This window comes from Cnephaeus nilssonii, assembly GCF_951640355.1.
Source record: "Cnephaeus nilssonii genome assembly, chromosome: 15".
Taxonomy (NCBI): Eukaryota; Metazoa; Chordata; class Mammalia; order Chiroptera; family Vespertilionidae; genus Cnephaeus; species Cnephaeus nilssonii.
In genome coordinates, this window is record NC_137086.1 from 14,403,574 (window position 1) to 14,419,304 (window position 15,731).

Sequence of the window (15,731 nt, forward strand, 5' to 3'; positions counted from 1 at the left end):
CCTTAGGTCAGCTGTTAACAAAATGGGGTCAGAGTCATCATTCCATTCCACAGGCTTTCTGATTCTCCCTGTGAGCTGCCAGCTCTCCCCTCCCCCTTTACATGAGGAGAAACAAGGCCCCGAGGGGGTGAAGCTTGACTCCGTACTGGAAAGATAATGGCAGTGTTTATGAATGAACCTCCCCAAGCACAGGAATTGGTTCAATAACCTAGACTGGGATCTGGGCTTCGCTCCCCAATCCTAACCAACAGCTCTTCTTGACACTGGAGAGAGCAACTGCTTTCCCTTTTGACAAGTTGGCTCAAAAGGAAGAACGCAAAAAAAGAGGTCTCAAGATGTCTTGCTGTTCAGCTTGTGACTCCCAGAAGGACAGGGGCCGGATAGTCTGCGCTGTCACCACCCCTCAGGACCCCGGATGGGATTGGACCTGGTCTTCAGTCTTGCTAAATGATGTCTTCTGTCACATGACCGAGGGCCTCAGCAGATTCAGGCCAACTACTTACACCTGGGTCACTTCACCATCCAGAGCCTGGGCATGAGGGGCCGGTTAGGATGACCTTTAGGAAACCTGATGAGGCAACACTCTCCACTGCCCTTTTTCTCCTGAGAGGCGTGGTCCTCTGGCTTTCATCTCCTACTGTTGATTTCTAGCTCTGATGTGTCCCTCGCCTATGTGGTTCTTTAGAAAGTGACTTCTTACACATACAGGTACTTTTGCACACACCTGCGTGAACCAGTCTGAGAGTTTATAACCCAGTGCCAAGCACAGAGCCTGGTCTCTGGTTAAATGCTCAATGAACTTCTGTTGAATATAAGTAGCCCAAAAGAATCTAAGCAAAATGTGAACTGGGGTGTTTGTAAGTCCCCGAGCTTGTCAACACCAGGAGACAGCCCTGCATCATGGTGTTTGGACCATATAATACTCAACAACATCTCCCCCTCCCTCCCACATAAATGCAATCCCGCAGCAGCCACAGCAGGCCCCCACCAACCCGACCTCACTTTGAACTGTCCCTCCCCTAGTTCTCTGTTGGAATCATTCCCACTGTTGGGATGCCTCCCCCACATTCTTCTTCCCCTGCTGAAATTCTACCCATCCTTCAAGGCCTCACTCAATGCCATTTCCTCTGTGTAGCCTCAGACTGACTCTGTGAGTCTGAAAGTCAGAATTGTTTTCTCTCTCCTTTGTCCTCTCAGCAGACTATGACCGCGATATTTTATTTTATTCGGGCTCTCTACCAGCCCTTGCAATAATATCATTGCCAGTGCATATCTCTGTCCAGCCCTGCCCTGCCCACCCCTTGCTAGGTGCCTCTGGGTCCCTTCCAAGGGCCCAACACAGCCTTGCACACAGTGAATGTTTATGGAGGATGCCCAGCTAAATGGCAAAGGCTCTGATGCTCCCAGGGTCATCGCTTGCATTCAGCAAAGCTGCCGACAGTCTCAGGCTGGCTGGTGGGAAGCACCTGCCAGGCCTAGCAGCTGCACAGGCGGGGCAGCATGGAGGCCCTGGGCTGAGGGGTGAGCCCGTCCTTACTTGGCATAGGCTTTCTCCAGCAGGCACGGCCAAAACTCTTGGTTGTTGAGAGGATGCACAAAGAGGTACTTCCTGTTCAGGACAGGCAGGCGATCATCAACCACGACTTCTGCCCACTGGCCACACTGCCAGAACTGGAAGAGAGATGAATATACGGCTCAATAGCATTGGGGTAAGGGAGCTCCTGGACCCTTCAGTCTTGCTAAAGGGTAACCTGTGTCAGAAGATAACCACCGTCACCACATGACCCCCACAACGCAAAAATGAATGCTATCCAGAACAAATCTCAGCCCATGTTGATGGACAGGGGATGTCATCTCCACTGGCAGATGGAGAAAACGACTCACAGACCAAGTTAGTCCAGGAGAATACAGCAGAGAGGAAGGAGACTTAGGTTCTAGCTTGACTTTGCTCCTAACTCTGGCCTCATTCTGGCAAGTCCTTTGTGAGCTCCAAGCAGGAGACTCTCCCGGTGCAGCCCGGCACAGAAGGGCAGTGGGGGAAGCAGATGCTGAATGACAAAGGAGAGTGGCAGATACAGATGCTGTCACGGGGAAGGAGAGCCCCCTGGGAGCTGAAGGCTTGGGGGAGGAGGCAGGGCTGGGCAGGTGGAGAAGAAGCGGGGAAGGCATCCCAGATGGCAGGGACAGCGTGGGCGAAGGCCCGGGGACCGCAGGATGAGCAGTGCACAGGAGGACTGAGCGTTTCAGCCTCGCTCTGGCCCTGCCATCACAGCAGCAGAAATGACACCGGCTGGCACTGCTACTGCTAAGAGCACAAATGAAGCAGATGTTCCTCTCCAAAACAGACTGCTTCAATCCTCAGCATTCAACTCTTAATGGTTCACCCAGGACATCGCCAAATGAGGAAAATCCATAATAAAGCCGGCCTTTTGGAGTTTCTTCTCTGGTCTCTCCTGTGCTGGCTAAGCAGCAGGGCTTCCGGCTTCAGGCCTGAGCCTTGATGAAGGCAAGTCTCCGACAGGTGAGCTCAACATAACCTGGGTGGATGCGATCTGTCATCTACTCGGCAATGACAGGAAGCCATCCGCAGGGCCTTTTCCACAGCTGGATGTCCCAGATGTCGGGCCTTTGCATCAGCCGAGGACGCACTTCCAAAGCAGAAATGGAGACCAAGATAGAGGTGTCAGTGGAGACAAATCAAAGATGTTTTCATGGTCACTAATGAACCCGGGCACTGCAGCCAGTTCCGGCACCACTGTGGGTTCATGTCCCTATTGCAATGAAGATGCATCGGCGGGTGAGGTCTAGAGCCAGCAGGGATGTTATTAGAAGGAGATCGTGAAATGTGGCTGAAGCACCAAGGAAAGCAAATCCCAGCTTTTAGAAGAGGGTCCTGGAAGGATAGCCCAATCTGGATTTGGGTTTAATGGGAAAGCCAAGTATAGCAGACAGTATACAGTCAGTGGAACTGTGCTTGAGTCCTGGTTTTGTCTTTAGTTATCTGAGCAACAGACATTGGGTAAGACACTTAATTCTCTGTGTCTCAGTGTCCTTATCTGTCAAATGGGGGTAAGAGTAAGAACTGCCTCCTGGGGCTGTAATTGGGATCAGATGAGACTGTGAAAGTGAGATCACAATTTTGAAAGTCGAAACTGTTTTTCAATAGCCTTTCCATTCAGCACCTAAGATAGTGCCTGGAGCACAGTAGGTCATCATGCAGAATGAGCGAGTCCTGGCTTGAAAGAGCTCCTCTGGTTGGTTCCCCCTAACAAGTCACCCTTACCCCATTTTCCCAACTTACTTTCCGAGAACAGCAATATAAATATCAGATAAAGAGGAACTGAAGGCCAAAAGCATTACATGTGACAAAGAGGGATATATTTGTAAGCTTTATTTCACCAACCAGATAATAAGAATCTTTGGGCACTAATGAATATAGCAGGAAGAATATAAAGCCAGAATATCTGAAAGCATACGAGGAACTCTCCAAACTCTAACTTTGGAGAACTTCATCACCTCTTTTAGAATTTGACAAATCACACAGACAAAAAATAAGCCCATATAAAAGAAATGATTGTAGATTATATAATCTGCAAATGAGGCATTTACAAAAATGTGATGGACTTGACCATAAATAAAATTTTAATAATTTCCCAAAACGTAGAGATTTATGGATTATGTTTTTACCATAATTTAATAAATCTAAAACTCTACAACCAAAAGATGACCTCCCTATGAAATGTATTCAAAACTAAAAATACATTATCTTAAATTTAATAAAAGTAAGATATTTTATATTGAAACCTATAGATAGAAATAAGATCTCAGAGGAAATTTTCTAGTCTCAAAGTTTTTATGATAAAAAAAGACTAAGAATATTAAATGTGAAGATTCAGAAAATTTAAAAAACACAATAAAATTAACCAAGAGAAAATAAATGGGAATTAATGAAAATAACTAAAAGTAATTATATAAATCAAAGCCTCAATCATCTGGATCTGTTATGTATTTTACTTTCAAAGAAAAGAAAACCAATGAGTAACACCACTTTTCAAATTATATCAGATCAAAGTATGTAAGTGAACTTTTTAAAGTGAACCCAAAGCTCAATGGGTTCACTTTAAAAAGTTAGTATAACTCAAACATTAAAAAAAAAAACTAGACTCCCATTCTACATATTACATAGATGCAATAATTCTAATCAAATTTTTAACGAATTAAATCCAACAGTGTATTTAAAGAATGGAGGACCAGGAAACTATATAACTAAAATCCAGAGAAGGCAGGGTTTGCTCTTGTCACTCTTATTCAAAATTGTCAGGTACTAACTGAAGAGACAAGGCACAAAAGCAAGTAAGTTCTATAAATATTAAAAGAAGAGACAAAAATCATCTTTATTTGCAGATAATATTAGATAACTAAAAAATCCAGACTCTACTAAAGAAAAAAGTTAGAACAAATAAAGGAATGTGGTCAGTTGGCTGGATGGAATTTAATATCTAATAAGGAGTGGCTTTTCTCTTTTCAGCAACATCTAGAAGTTAGAAACGAGGGGGGAAATCTCATTCACATGAGCTACAAACTGTAAAATATGTGAGACTACATTTACCAAGAAGGGTACAGCACCAATATGAAAACATAACCATAACATTTTATTGAGGGGCATAAAACTAGTTCTGAATAAATGGAAAGATAGACCATGTTTCTGGAAAGAATCATTAACATAATAAAAGTGTAATTTTTCCAAATTAATACATAAATTTAATGCTGCTCCACTTCGCCTCACAATGGCTTTTCTTTTTAATTAGACACAATGATTTTAAAGTTCTCATTGAAGAATAAATGTGCAAGAATTAGCAAGATATTTCTGAGAAAAGAATAATGAATAATGAAGGTGAAATCATCCTACCAGATGTTACAACTTACTCTAAAGCTACTGCAATAAAAATAACCAGATATGGCACAGAACTAGACATAGACAAAAGCTCGATGATGTACAGGGTGCTTGATCAAAGACTCTTTTTTTCTTTTGCCGATTGCATCTTCCTTTTAAAAAAACTTACATGAGGGCTCACTCACCCTCTCAGGAGCATGCCCATGCCTCTCCCTTCCTCCTCTTCTTCCCCCACATGCACATATCTCCTAACTTCTAAGGGACCCCAGGAGATTTGCCACCGGGGGAGCAACAGGCAGTGACAGCTCATCCTGGATTAACCCCCTGAACTTGTCCCCAAGGCCCCTTTTCTCTGATTTCTCAGTGGGCCGAAGCAGCCTCGCCTAAGCTCTCTCCTGTTGCTTCTTCTATCCTAAGCCCTTCCGGTTTCACTGTCCTCAGCTTTAATAAATGTGCTCTCAAAAGTAAATGAATAAATAATACAAAAATAAAAATATTTGACATGAGAACATTTTTACTCTTATCTTTCCCAGGCATTGTCAGATCATGAGCTCACACCCTTTCTTTGGCGCTATGCAGTGAAACTAACACATAAGTTAGTGCCTCTTCCACATCTCAGGATACCAGACAAGAGACTATTCAAGACAGTCACTCCCTGAGCTCAGAGAAAACCATGCGGGAGCATCCCAGTGGTGTACATACCCAGAAACGGAAAATCCCTGCATACCAGCGGGAAAAGCTTTGGTTCGTCAGGATCTTCTGCAGATGCTTTGGGTTCTGTGTTAAGGAGCCCAGTGCTGCCAGGAACCAGCAGTCTCCTGTGAGGGGACACACACCAAGTGGGAGAGGCCTATTGGAAGCCCCACCTCATGCATTTCGCAGGTCTTTGTTACCAGAGTCCACATATGTCCTTCTAAATAATGCATTTTTTTTTTTTTTTTTTACATCTGAGAGAGAACTGAAGGAAGGATTTACTAGGGTCAGTTCTAAGTAAGACAGAGGAGGAGCTGGTGGTGATGATTAATGATGGAGGTGATGGTGGGGGTGATGATGGTAGAGGTGATGGTGGGGGTGATTGATGGTGGAGGTGATGGTGGGGGTGATTGATGGTGGAGGTGATGGTGAGGGTGATTGATGATGGAGGTGATGGTGGAGGTGACTGATGGTGGAGGTGATTGATGGTGGGGGTGACTGATGGTGGAGGTGATTGATGGTGGGGGTCACTGATGGTGGAGGTGATGGTGGGGATGATTGATGGTGGAGGTGATGGTGGGGGTGATTGATGGTGGGAGTGACTGATGGTGGAGGTGATGGTGGGGATGATTGATGGTGGGGGTGACTGATGGTGGAGGTGATGGTGGGGGTGATTGATGGTGGAGGTGATGGTGGGGGTGATTGATGGTGGAGGTGATGGTGGGGGTGATTGATGGTGGAGGTGATGGTGGGGGTGATTGATGGTGGAGGTGATGGTGGGGGTGAAGGTGGGGGTGATTGATGGTGGTGGTGATGGTGATTGATGGTGGAGGTGATGGTGGGGGTGATTGATGGTGGAGGTGATGGTGGGGATGATTGATGGGGGTGATTGATGGTGGAGGTGATGGTTGGGGTGATTGATGGTGGAGGTGATGGTGGAGGTGATGGTGGGGGTGATGGTGGGGGTGACTGATGGTGGAGTTGATGGTGGAGGTGATGGTGGGGGTGATTGATGGTGGAGGTGATGGTGGAAGTGATTGATGGTGGAGGTGATGGTGGAGGTGATGGTGGCGGTGATTGATGGTGGCGGTGATGGTGATTGATGGTGGAGGTGATGGTGGGGGTGATTGATGGTGGGGGTGACTGATGGTGGAGGTGATGGTGGGAGTGATTGATATGGAGGTGATGGTAGCGGTGATTGATGGTGGAGGTGTGGAGGTATTGGTGGAGGTGATGGTGGTTTGAGGGAGGTCAGGAGAGTGTCAGCCAGGCTTTGGCCAGGCTGGTGGGCCAACTTGTCTTCTCATTTTGCCAGAGGTACTCAGAACTAAAGTGACAGTGTCTTTTGTTGTCAGCAAACAGATTTGTGTTTTTCTTTGCTAATACTTGCTCAGCCGCTGTGTCAGGACCCCTCTAGCCCACACAGGGGTTCTCTCCTCTTCCCCCTTGAGGGCAATGTGGCCTTGAGTTTCTCCTTGGATGTCATGGTGAGCCCTTGAGCATGAGCATCATCCCCTTCTCCTGAGTCTTCCCTCCTTTATTTTCAATACAATCAATTATTTGAATGCCATTTTGTGTCAGGCACAGAAACACCCTCAGAGAGGTCCCATCTTCACATAGGGGAAGCTCTAACTGGAGGATTATTGGCTGCTGGGGGCTCTTTCCAACACTGAAACACAGGCTTCTATCCACTTAGCCCAAGACACCGTGATTCCATCAGGGGAAGTCAAGGCGCAGGCATAACTTGTAGGCGGGCGTTTAGAGTCTGTTCTTAGAAGAGTCTGATTGTGCTGTCTCCTAATTCCCTGTCCACTTTCCTCTCCCAGCCTGTCCACCCCTCCACTCCTGGGTTTCTGGCTCAGGGGTTTCTCTCGGCCATTCCTGATCCTGCCCAGGGGCCTCCTTCAAGGCAAGCCCTCCTCTCCCCTGTCCACACTGCTCAGCTCTTAGCAACAACTTTGATCCATGGCTGTCTGGTGGGTGGGAGGGAGTCAAACAGCCCTGGATTCAAACCCAACTCTGTCACTTATTGTTTATGTGACATGATTTTACCTCTTGGACCCTTGGGGTTTGCATATACATATAGAGTGGGGATGTTACCGGGCGCAAGGAAAACAGCACATGCACAGTATCTAGCACAGCATTGCGAAAGCTCAATGAACACTTGCTTCCCCTTTTTCGGTCTCTCTCTCCTTCCTGTCTTCCGGATGCTTCTCTCTACCCAGTGCTCAGACTAAACCCTGTGTCCATTTTCTCCCTTTCTTCGATAATGCCTCACCGCAATGGCCCTGCACACCCATTGCTGAGCTGCCGTGCAGGCTGCAGACTGGACATGGGCTGTCCATCTACAGTAGCACCGAGGGGCCGGCCTCAGGAGCTGGGACAGAGTTCTGAGGGTCTCCACACCTCCCTCTCCAGAGGCTGACTTTGAGCAGCCTGCCCTGATCCACGGCCGGAAGAAAAGACAGTGAGTTCTTACCTGCCTCCCCTTGCTGGATGTCAAATCTGCTCGCACCTTCCAGGATGAAATGAGGCTTCGCTTTACCCGTCAGTAAATCCTTAGGAAAGAGGGAGAAAAGGCATGAGCATCTTTCATCGCTCTATGTCCCGGAGTGGTACCCAAGACATCACTCACTTTGTCTTTGAGAAGTAGAGGTTAATTCTTAAATAGGTGCTTAACAGTTCCCCTCATTCTTCAGGTTTTATTGCTATCAGGAAGGCAGATGTCACCGGGGTGTATATGTAACTGTGAGACAGGCAATAAATACCTAAGCAACTGCATGAGGAGATCACATAAATAAGGTCTCAGGATCCCCACATCAGATATTCAGCCATCCTGGTCCTAACAGGCAGTGTTTTATGAAGAGGTTATAAATGAGAGGAAAAAAAAAAAGAATCAGATACATTTATTAGAGGAAACTTTTATAAACATAATAAAGCTTTCCGTGTGAAATGTCATCTCTTAGAAGTCAGCCTAGGCCTTCTGGGCTCCAGGTTCAAGTGTAGCCACGTGCTGTTCGGGTTGCAGGATGTGCACTACTCAGATCTTTGTCGGCTCCCTGACTGATTCTAGAAGATCCAGGCCCCTCATCCCAGGTGCTGTTACTCAGAGCCTAGTTCTTCCCCAACCTCCAACACGCCCAGTGCCTGCTGGCTACAGAGAGGGTCGCGGGAGGATTCGGCAGTGCTGCAATGTCTGGGAGAATTTTGGGAACTTGCAGTAGACATGAGGATGGTGAGAGCTCCTGAGGGGCTCCCCAGGCCCTTTGGGGAAACCCTCGGCTGAAGGTCTGGTTCCTGCCCTGGCCCCACCAGCCTGTAGGTTTGCCCCTGCTAGGTGCGGGTGGGAACATCCTCAGCATCCTCTCCCTGCAGCTCTGCCTGGATTTCCATCGCACACGTTTGCGGAATTTGGTAATTGTGTCCATATCATTTCTTTTCACATTGACAAATACGTCCCCAGAGAGCAGGGCTGCAAAGTGGAAATAGATTCATTTGCTCAACAGCCATGAGTGTGCGGAGTCCCTGCCTTGTGAGACCTGCCAGCCCTTTGTAAACTACGTTTCCTGGTGGAGCTGCCACGGGGCCAGCAAAGGTGTGCATGTCTGCAAACACGGAGGCCCAGCTGGCGCATGAGGGGCGATGACTCACTGCACCTCCTCCTGCCGCCTGCCCACAAGTAACCGGCCCTCTTAGACGGCAAGAGGGGCACTGGGGCCCAGGCCCTGGGGTGAAGGCGCCAGGCCCAACCCTCTGCTGCCCCCAGGGCTGGGCAGAACGTGGGGGTCTCTCCCGACACAAGCAAGCCAGCAGAGCTCTCTGCAGAGCCATGGAGGGAACAACTCTCAGTTTCAAAGGGCACTTCATGGACTTTACCTGTCCCCGCTTCCACTGGGAGGGAAGTCGAGGCCCCAGGAGGCCCGCTGCCAGGGAGCAGACACTTAGACCTCCACTCATGGGAGCTAGGGAGGAGGAACCACAGGCTCCTGGACCGGGAATGAAAGCAACGGTGCTCAGCTTTCTGAGCCACCCCCAGCGCAGCTCTTCCTCACCGGTTCTCCTGGTTCCCCTTCCCCCCCCCCCCCCCCCCCCCCCCAGTGATCAGCGGAGGAGGGGTGTGTGGGGTGTGTGTGCTTGAGAGTCGGGTCAGACACACCTGGTGTGGAATCCTGCTCTGCATTGCTCTCTGGTGGCCCTGAGCAACTTCCCTTCCTTTGCTGAGCCTCTGTTTCCTCGTGGGTAACCTGGGAGACTCCAGTGATAAAGCGACCCAGGCACAGGCTGCCATTATCAGCCCTTCCGGAGGGCCAGGCGCTTTATCCACGGGCTGCCTCCCAGCAGCCTGGCCAAGCAAGCACCTTCCCTTTTACACACGAGGAAGGAAGCAAAATACTTAGCGCAGCGCCGGGCAGGGTGTAAATTCAATCAATATCGATTCCCTCCGTCCGCAGTATTTGCAAAATTTGAAAAGCCATATTCATAGACAAACCCAGAACCTCAAATCCATTCATTATTAAACAACATAGAATAAAAACATGATTTAAGTAGTCGACTCACAGATGTTAGAAAGAAAAAGACAAAAAGAGCCTGGCAAATATAGGCGGAAAGAAGTGATAGAAGAGCACAATTAGTGAATTTATAAAACAGAAAAATCAATAATGTAAGTAAACTGTTCTTTTTGGGCAAGAAGGATTACATAGATCTAACCTTTGGCAAATGTGGTAGAGAAACCCAAATAAAAGTAGTAAAAATTGGGTTTTAGCAATATAAAACATGAAGTAAGATTCTATACTAATCCATTTAAAAGTACTAATGATTTTCTGATGAAAATGAACATTGCCCCAAATCATTCAAGTTCGTATATAACCTGAAAAGATCAATAACCTTGGAATAGTATTTTTAAATGACCCCAGAACATCTCCCTACCATCTAAGTACACGTGATTTTCCTGCTGAGTTGTCTCAAACTTCCAGGGACTAGACAATTCCAGTGTCACTTACAGTTTCATTGTTTAAAAAAAAGAAAAGGAGGAAGAAGAATCCTGCCACCATTTATTCTAAGAAGCCAGCATAGCCTGGAGGCCCAACCCGAGAGAGAGAAAAAACACAGAAGCACACACACACACAAGGCTGATTATACTCATGGAAACACATGAAGTAAAATACCCAGCCAATGAATCTACCATAAATGACAAGACTAACCCACCCTCAAGTAGGGTTGTCCATAGAAATTTGCCAGGGTGGTTTCATATCAGGATATCTAATAATGGAAAAAGTATTTACATGGGCCAAAGAGGAGACAATTTATGTCCTTCCAGGAAGGCATTTGATAAATGCACAAGTTTCTCTGATTTGCCCAAGTAATAAAAATAAACACTAAAAAACCAAAATTTTAGCTAATTAGGAACAGAAAGGTATTTTAATGTTATAAAAATCAAATGGCAATTATTTTCAATACAAAGTCCATAGTCAACATCAATCAATTTTGGGCACAAAACCAGCATCTAAGTCCCCTGACCTCTGAGCTGCCTATTCCTTCCCCACCCTGGACTTCCAGGGGTGCTGGAGGGACTCAAAGGTAGAAAGAGCTGGAAGTAGACTAAGAAGTGTTTTCATCTGCTGGGCTGACCTCCTGGGACAAGGCCCCCAGAGAAAATGGGTAAAGATGGCTGGGAAGATGGTAAGGCGCTGGCTCCCGGCAGTCCCCCTGTCTCCAGCTGGGCCAGAAGCACCAGCGCAGTGCAGTCACTGGCAAGGATCAGAGTATCCACCCCATGCGTGACTCAATCGCCACGGGCTTCACGGGCATGGAGACCGCTGGGTCCCACCTCCTACAGCTTGGACTCAGCAGGTCATCCAGAGGCAGAGCCCAGGATGGACAGCTCCTCAGGTGAGTCCCACGAGGCCAAGTGAGCAGATGCAGAGAAGCAGAGATTTGTTCCAGGGCCCACAGGAAGCAGCTGGGGTGGGGCAACCTGCCTCCGTGGTGTACGGCTCTTCCCCACGGACCACACCAGCAGGCAGGGGCTTCTTGACTTTGGCATTTCCTGATTTTTGAGACAGTCTGGCCTTTCAAGGGCATGGGAACACCCATGTGTGCAGAAGAAAACTGCCATGGTTGATTTTCTGTGTCAACTTGACTGGGTCACAGGTCCTTGGCTAACACCATTTCTAGGTGGATCTGTAAGAGTGTTTCCAGATGACACAATTGCCCTCCCCAGTGTGGATGAGCCTCACCCAATCCAGAGAAAGTAAAACAAAAGGCAGAGGGAGGGAGAAGGTGCCCTTCTCTGACTGGCTGCTGAGCTGGCACATGGGCGTTCTCCTGCCCCTGGACCGGGAATTACACCATCTGCTGCCTGGTTCTCAGGCCTTCCCTCGCAGACTGAACTACGGCACTGGCTTTGCTGGGTCTCCAGCTGGCAGATGGCAGAGTGTGGGACTTCTCAGCCTCCGTGACCATGTGAGCCAATTTCTCAGAGTCAACCTACCAATAGGGACTATGGATATATTTCCTATTAGTTATATGCTATAGGATATACATTAGTTCTGAACTGTGGAGCTCTTTCTCGATGCAAAGTTTGGGGCACGCCCTGTGACATTAGGTATGCCAGAAACTCACGTAACGCAAAATTCCCTAGTTTTAGAAAATCCCCTCTCTGGCGTGGCACCAAAGCCAGCACTCCCCCGCATCGTTTCTGGAGGGGTCTCTTCCAATGTGACATCACTGGGTCTGTTTTTGACAGTGACTCCTGCATTCTTTTCAAAGGCTGCTCTGGCACGTCCCCAGACGGTGTGCTGCTCTCGCATGAGGGAGCGCCAGGCTTAGCATACGGGCATTTCAGAGGGTGGCCAGAGTTCAGGCTGGGCCAGGTGGCAGCGTCGCTTCCTCTTCTATTTTTGCGAGGAAGATTGGCTTTATTGGCATCAAAGTTCTTCCGCTCCATGGCAACTGGCTGTTGGCATGTTCACTTTCTCTCACCTTCTGTTACTTGTTGCTTTTACAGCTTACACTCATATCTCCACTTTGTTAACCCCTTCCTTTATCGAAGGACTCATTTTGGTCCCAAGGTGAATCATTCTTAGGGAAGGATCCTTTCAGGAACTCTGCTCTGGCCCCCGGGAAGGAGAAAGTTGTTGCCTGGGCAGGCAGTGCTGCATTCTGGGATGGCCACGGGCCAGAATCCACAGTGGGGCTGGGTGCTGCGCTCCGAGCGCCCATCAGACAATGTGGTTTGGGCCCATAGCCCATTCTTCAGTTGAGAAGTGAAAAGTTTTTCACTAAAGAATGGGACAATGGTGACATTTTAATCCCTCAACCTGACATACACTGGTGACTCTTCTGTGCTCCCCAATAAGGTACATTAAATTAAATTAATTTAAACAGAATAAAATGAAAACTTCAGAACCTCAGTCACACAACCCACATTCCAAGTGCTCAACAGCCACATGTGACCAGTGGCTGCTGTAATGAACGGCACATAACGAACCTTCCCATCCTCACAGAATGTTCTATTGGGCAGTGCCGACATACTGAATGGGGATGACAATGTTATCAACCTCACGGGACTGCCGTGGCAATGAAACACAATGTGATGTGTAAAGAGCTTAGATTAATACCTGGCACATGTACAAACTTGATAAATGGGATTTTTTATTATTATCCATGAAATAAAGGAGACAAAGTAAGACACATGGAAAGCTCTAGGAAGTACTATACTGCCAGTTTCGATAAGAAACACAAAGATGTATGACATATTCACATATACACTTTAAAAGAAGTGCTGGAATGAAAAAAAATGAGCCCCTGGTAGAAGAGGAATGGGAATAGACTGCATTTGGTCCTGGTGCCACTATCCCGGGTTCCTAGAACGATTCTTTTTTTTTTTTTAATCTTTATTGTTGAAAGTATTACATATGTCCCCTTCATCCCCCATTGACCCCTCTACCCAGCCTCCACGCCCGCCCCAGGCCTTCGCCACGCTATTGTCTGTGTCCCTTGGCATGATTCTGTGTAAGTCATTCCACTTTTATTTGCCTACATTTCTCCTTGACCCCCAAAGACATCACAAGTTGAGATGCTGCTGGAATTAAGATGACGAGAAACTCTCAACACTTTCTAAATGGATGTTATAAATTCTTAAACACTATAGATGTGGTCTCACATCTATTGCCTAGCACCCTATGAAAACAGGAAAAGAAAACACGTTCAAAAAGAATCTCAGCCTCTGAAAATAACCCAGCCAAAACAATATTTAACCCTTCCAAACGTTAAACAGCGTGCTCTGGTCAGCCCTCCTCAGGAGGGGAAGGCCTGAAGAAGGAAGGCATTGTGGGACTTGTCGCCGCTGGCTGGGAAGATGGGTCCTAGAAGGCTGGAGCACCCTGTCTTTCGTTAAGCAGATCCAAGCGCCACCTGATCCCCACTAACCTCCCCCTTCCCCAAGGCTTCAAGCTGTCCTGAGTTGGCACCCCCAGAGCTCTGTGTCTTGTTCTATGTCACCGGAAAATGCCATTTCTGGATGACCTAACGTGACTTTACTGAAAGGGCTCGGTAGAGTACATGACACTTAATATGTGCTCAGTAATACTTGCTGATGTTATAATCGTTAGCTTACTAGACACGATGGCATTTTCTCTTGTTTTAGGTTCCGCTGGCTGCTCTTGGAAGTGCGAATAGAAGCTTTGAGCACCAGGGCACTCACAGTGACCCTTACCTGGGTCTTTGTCATCAACAGTGGCCCTGATGAGATTAAGACAGTGGTTCTCAACCTTTCTAATGCCGAGACCCTTTAATACAGTTCCTCATGTTGTGGTGACCCCCAACCATAAAATTATTTTCGTTGCTGCTTCATAACTGTAATTTTGCTACTGTTAATGAATCGTAATGTAAATATCTGTGTTTTCTGATGGTCTTAGGCGACCCTGCTAGTGGTTCTCAACCTGTGAGTCACGGCATTAGAAAGTTTGAGAACCACTGGATTAAGAGAATGTTAAGTTGGCTGAGCAATGTCCTCTGGAGCCTCATGCCCCGAAACTGAGATGGTTCTGGAAAAACCAACAGGGCTCCCCTTGCTGCAAGGTGGAGTTAGTGGCCATCTGCTGGGGTGGGGGACTCAGGGGACTTGGAATATTGCCCTGAAATAGCTTCCTAATTTCCCCGCTGATGTCAGAAATTCTTTTGTAGGTGATCAGGCCTCTTTGCAAGATTGGAAATACAAATAAAAGGGAGAGAGGCGAGTCAATTATTTAAATTCATCCTATTGTACAAGTGACTGACATGGTAGCTTCCCTTTGAGTAAATTCTAACAGAAAAAAAAGGAACAGAAGATAAAGACAGTCATACCTGAAGAGAATAAAGAGTGATGACAGGCTCAACTATGGAGACGGAAGAGACCTCAGAGACACTCTTCCCACCTATGTCTCCTCATTTTTCAGGTGAGAATACCGAGGCAGGCCATCTAGTGATGTGCTCAGTGTTAGAGCTGGGTGAGAACTCAGAGGTCCTGAGGGGCCATGGGAGGGACCATGGCGGGCTGGCTCAGAGGGCCCCGGAGCTGGGTGTGTGCCTGGGGGAGCTCACTCACCTTTGGGCGCTCCCACCGCAGGCTGGAGAGGTGTTTTCCCTGGAGCAGCAGTGGGCCTATGGAAGAAATATCGGCAGGGAAGGTCTCATCCTCAAACAGGAGGCCTCTGCTTAGGCAACGATCCCGCAGGGTCTTAAAGTCCTGGCCCTTGAACTTGATGACGGGCGCCTGGGATAGAGGCTCCCGAGTGTGTGCCATGACTCTCCTTAGAAGACCTCCAACGTCTTTTCCTTTGGGTGAGAAAAAAACGATAGTTTTGGAGATGAGCTGTCAAGTCCTTCCCATCATCCGATGTGAGCATTGAAAGGACACTCAGATGTCCACTCCCCCTCACCCCCTTACAAGTGAGGGGACTGAGACCCAGATCAGTGTGGTCCCTGGTGACACAGCCAGCTGGTAGACGAGCCCAGCCTTGAGTCAGTCATCCTTCCTCTCGGTTCCGTTTCAATCCGCTGTACCGAGCAGCTTCTCAGTATGCTCTATGTGCACCAGAGACTACGGGGGTATTTGCACATTAATGAATATTTATTGAGTCCTGACCTTGTGCCAAGCGCTTTC

The 15,731-nt window shown here is 47.7% G+C and overlaps 1 protein-coding gene across 1 annotated transcript in view; it reads right to left on the reverse strand.

Moving 5' to 3' along the window:
• The window catches only part of CAPN13 (calpain 13), a gene marked incomplete at its 5' end in the record, with an annotated part of 46,062 nt that extends 30,691 nt beyond the window's left edge, over positions 1-15,371 (reverse strand). The window contains 4 exons of the mRNA XM_079792115.1: positions 1,538-1,671; positions 5,597-5,712; positions 8,067-8,145; positions 15,174-15,371. Coding sequence (XP_079648241.1) covers positions 1,538-1,671; positions 5,597-5,712; positions 8,067-8,145; positions 15,174-15,371 — 527 coding nt within the window. The remainder of the gene's footprint in view (positions 1-1,537; positions 1,672-5,596; positions 5,713-8,066; positions 8,146-15,173) is intronic.
• Positions 15,372-15,731: the final 360 nt, after the last annotated feature.